General features: G+C 51.9%; 2 protein-coding genes across 2 annotated transcripts in view; one reads left to right on the top strand and one right to left on the bottom strand.

Annotated features, from left to right (window-relative positions):
- Window positions 1-199: 199 nt before the first annotated feature.
- On the bottom strand, window positions 200-2,808 carry eef1b2 (eukaryotic translation elongation factor 1 beta 2). The gene is made up of 7 exons (XM_015401404.1): window positions 2,483-2,808; window positions 1,509-1,631; window positions 1,314-1,437; window positions 1,168-1,234; window positions 862-987; window positions 382-449; window positions 200-309 (listed from the first exon to the last, which is right to left on the bottom strand). Exons 1-7 carry the CDS (start codon window positions 2,791-2,793, stop codon window positions 223-225), a joined length of 906 nt encoding a protein of 301 aa, XP_015256890.1. The 5' UTR covers window positions 2,794-2,808; the 3' UTR covers window positions 200-222.
- Window positions 2,809-3,598: 790 nt separating this feature from the next.
- The window catches only part of LOC107102201 (ADP-ribosylation factor-like protein 11), an 8,304-nt gene continuing 8,022 nt past the window's right edge, over window positions 3,599-3,880 (top strand). Inside the window, exon 1 of the mRNA XM_015401409.1 lies at window positions 3,599-3,667. Coding sequence (XP_015256895.1) covers window positions 3,638-3,667 — 30 coding nt within the window. The 5' untranslated portion in view covers window positions 3,599-3,637. The remainder of the gene's footprint in view (window positions 3,668-3,880) is intronic.

Below are 3,880 nucleotides of genomic sequence, written 5' to 3' on the forward strand. Positions count from 1 at the left end.
TGGGTACTGCTAACCCTTCCTACTGGTACTAAACTGGTTCTAGAGCTGGAACCAGCTCCACAGCTAATGTTGCTAACTGCATGCTTACCTGCTGGGTACTGCTAACCCTTCCTACTGGTACTAAACTGGTTCTAGAGCTGGAACCAGCTCCACAGCTAATGTTGCTAATTCAATATGCATCAGGAATCAAGAGTCCATGTTTTTCTGTTTTCCTTTATTAAATCAGATCTTATTGAACGCCGCTACATCCATGGACTGGACGTGGTCCTCGAACGCCGTGATCTTCTCCTCCAGGATGTCTGTGCCCACCTGGAACAGAACAACAGGGTCAGACGCAGACACTAGGCCGACCAATCAGGGGACAGGATGGGGGAAAGTTACCTTTTCATCTTCAACCACGCAGCTGATCTGAAGCTTCTTGATGCCGTAGCCCACTGGGACCAGTTTGGCTGCAGGAGGAGAACATGGACCAATTAGAGGAGAACCCAGTCAGAGAGGAAGAGAGAAAACCCGGGACCCGGTCAGAGAGGAAGAGAGAAAACCCGGGACCCGGTCAGAGAGAAAACCCGGGACCCGGTCAGAGAGAAAACCCGGGACCCGGTCAGAGAGAAAACCCGGGACCCGGTCAGAGGAGAACCGGTTCTGTTCAGAGGAGAACCGGACCTGCAGCAGATCAGATCAAAGAGCTTCCATCAGGCTTCAGTCGAAAGATGGTGAGATACGTGATCATCATTATCTGCAGGGCAGCAGCAGAGCGGTAGTAGTACGGCGGTGGTACCGTAAGGCGGTACCTCGCAGTAGTACGGCGCCGGTTCCGTAAGGCGGTACCTCGCAGTAGTACGGCGTAGTAGTAGTACTTACACTGTCCCCAGACCAGCCCGTCCATCTCAATGCTGCGGACGCACTCCTCTAGCTTGGCCATGTCCGTCTCGTCGTCCCAGGGCTTGACGTCCAATAGGAGCGAAGACTTGGCGATGAGGGCGGGCTCTAAGGAGACAGACAGCTCCGTTACCATGGAAACCACACCACCCAGTACCCCCCCCAATGGGAGGAGACTGGTCAGGTAAACAGGCGTCCATCAGGTGGTCAGCCGAAAGATGGTGATTGATGCTCATCACTCAGTCATGTGATCAGAGCGGGCGCCGTGATTGGCCGCCATGAACGTACTCTTGGCCTTCTTGGCGGCGTACTCGGCCAGGCGCTGCTCCTTCAGCTTGGCGGCCTCGGCGTCCTCCTGGGGGACACACACAGCAGAGTCAGACTCCACCCACCCATCCAGCTGTGACCTCACTGTGACATCACAGCACCCTCACCTCCTCGTCGGAACCAAACAGGTCGATGTCGTCGTCATCGTCGTCCTTAGAGGCGGAGCCTGAGGTGGTGTCAGCCACGCCGGGGGGGCCGTACTGACCCAGAGGCTTCTTCACACCTGGGAGGCTGAGGGACAGGAAGTCAGCCGCCACACCTGAGGATGATGATGATGATGGTGAGGATGAAGGCTCACCCACCTGGTCTTCTGGTTCTGGTAGGACCGGATGTGGTTGTACCAGCGCAGGGCGTGGTTCAGGTCCGCAGGGGGCGCCGCCGACAGAACCTCAAAGACCGCCACATCTGCCTGGGAGGGGACGAACCTGGGGAGACGGTTACCATGGTTACTGATGGGGATCCAACTGGACCGGACCGGTGGAAGACCACTCAGACCCTGAGGAACCAGAACCTCCTCACCATGGATCCACCGCGGCTGGTTCTGGTTCTGTTCTGGGTCCAGGACTGCTCAGACCCTGAGGAACCAGAACCACCCCCATGGATCCAGACCGACTGGTTCTGCAGTCTGGGTCCAGGATCGCTCAGACCCTGAGGAACCAGAACCTCCCCCATGGATCCAGACCAGCTGGTTCTGCAGTCTGGGTCCAGGATCGCTCAGACCCTGAGGAACCAGAACCTCCCCCATGGATCCAGACCGACTGGTTCTGCAGTCTGGGTCCAGGATCGCTCAGACCCTGAGGAACCAGAACCTTCCCCCCATGAATCCACATCGGCTGGTTCTGGTTCTGCAGTATGGGTCAAGGATCGATCAGACCCTGAGGAACCAGAACCACCCCCCATGGATCCAGACCGACTGGTTCTGCAGTCTGGGTCCAGTTAAAGACCCAGAAGCTCCCAGGGTTCGGACATCCGGTCCGGTCCAGTAGAACCTGCTATGAACCACAAACACGTCATCATCTGCGCAGCCGCAGACACGCTGCTGCCGCCATGTGACCGCGGCGCGCGCCACATTAAACTCACATTAATCCAATAAAACGTGATTTTTTCTCATCTAAACTCTAAAGTCCAACAGAACCTGCAGGTTCCTACCGAACCGGAAGCTATTCCGGCTCCATGTTGGTCCAGTTTGTCTTCACTGACCGGGAAACCTGCAGCTAACCGTTAGCCTTTAGCTAAAGCAAGATGGCGGCGGCCTCGCGCCTTTAGATGGACTCACCCTTCGATGTAGCTGCGCTCCGACAGGAAGTCATTGAGGACCTTGAGGCCGGAGGCTGATTTCAGGTCACCGAAGCCCATGGCGGAGCCGAAGAACCGGAGAAGGAGACAGAAGGAGCCGCGGGAGGAAGAGGGAAGGAGGCGGAGGAGGGAGGAGGATTTATAGGCCTCACTGACTCCTCCTCTTCCTCCTCCTCCTGCTCTTCCTCCTCCTCCTCCTGCTCTTCCTCGAGGAGACCTGCAGGGTCTGCCTAGACTCTGGGCCCCAGACGTCATATTGGACAATGGCCGACGTGCCCAGAGGGCGGCCATCTTGGATCAGACCAGCTGCAGTCAGAATGAGCAGGAGGCGCCTTAGATCTCAGAGTTAAAGATAATATTACAATATTTTTACATTTCATAACCCCTTAAAGACCAAAATAAATGTTATAATGACCTGTCAGTTAAATTACACACATTTATTAATGTTAAAAACTATTTAAACTAAAACTGGATGAGATATATGCAAAGTTATACAGTTTGCAATAAAAAAAATAAAAAAGCTGTCCTGGAAATATCCCATCATGCACCTCTTTTTTCCTTTGGCTCCTTCTTCTCTTCCTTCCATAATGTCAATCAATCAATTAAATATTCATTTCAATTAATTAAATATTAATTTCATAAACACAAAGTCTTATTTTATAAGATTATGTTTTACAAATATAAATTTATTACTGATATTCTTATTCAGTAATTTAAATCATTGTTTTCTGACAAGGAGTATTATGATTTATAGAGAAAAGTTTGTTGTAATGTGATTTATAAAAGATAATAAATTCAAGATAATTCACACTTTTTTGTTAACTATGTAATTCCAGATGTGTCCAGTAGGAGTAGTTGGTCTCTACTGTATATGTGTGTGTGTGTGTGTGTGTGTGTGTGTGTGTGTGTGTGTGTGTGTGTGTGTGTGTGTGTGTGTGTGTGCCATTAGCTCCTGGTTTTCTTGTTCTGGGCCGGTTCCTCCAGTTGGTCTGGTGTGCCTGAGCTGCTCCTGCAGCAGGAATGCTGCCAGACCTGCTGCTGGTCACATGACCTGCTGGGAGGGCTGCTATTGGCCCAGACCAAAGGGCCTGCCACACCTGGAGGACAATCAGTCAGAACCAAACAGCAGACAGAGATGGGTCAGAGCAGCTGCAAGTCTTCTCAGGTGAGTTCCTCTGCTTCTGTTTGTTGATTGGATTCTGATGAAACTGGGTACTGATGCTGGGGAAAACCAAATGACTGGACCTGGAAGGACTGGAATCACTATATGACCTGAATCAGCTAGATGCTGTGGAACTTTAGGGGTTCTCCCTGGAAACTATGACCATGTTCCACAGACTGGGTTCAACCCGACATTGATCTGGATTCTCTGACCTCC

The sequence above is a fragment of the Cyprinodon variegatus genome, unplaced genomic scaffold (genome assembly GCF_000732505.1).
Source record: "Cyprinodon variegatus isolate N-32 unplaced genomic scaffold, C_variegatus-1.0 Scaffold1216, whole genome shotgun sequence".
Lineage (NCBI taxonomy): Eukaryota > Metazoa > Chordata > Actinopteri > Cyprinodontiformes > Cyprinodontidae > Cyprinodon > Cyprinodon variegatus.

Excerpts from the sequence above, each read along its gene's own strand:
- eef1b2 (XM_015401404.1), bottom strand. The coding sequence starts at position 2,793 with ATGGCCGCCCTCTGGGCACGTCGGCCATTGTCCAATATGACGTCTGGG. Across the intron at positions 1,235-1,313 it reads TGTTTGGTTCCGACGAGGAG|GAGGACGCCGAGGCCGCCAA; the intron begins GTGAGGGTGCTG and ends TGTGTCCCCCAG. Across the intron at positions 310-381 it reads GCGTGGTTGAAGATGAAAAG|GTGGGCACAGACATCCTGGA; the intron begins GTAACTTTCCCC and ends GTTCTGTTCCAG.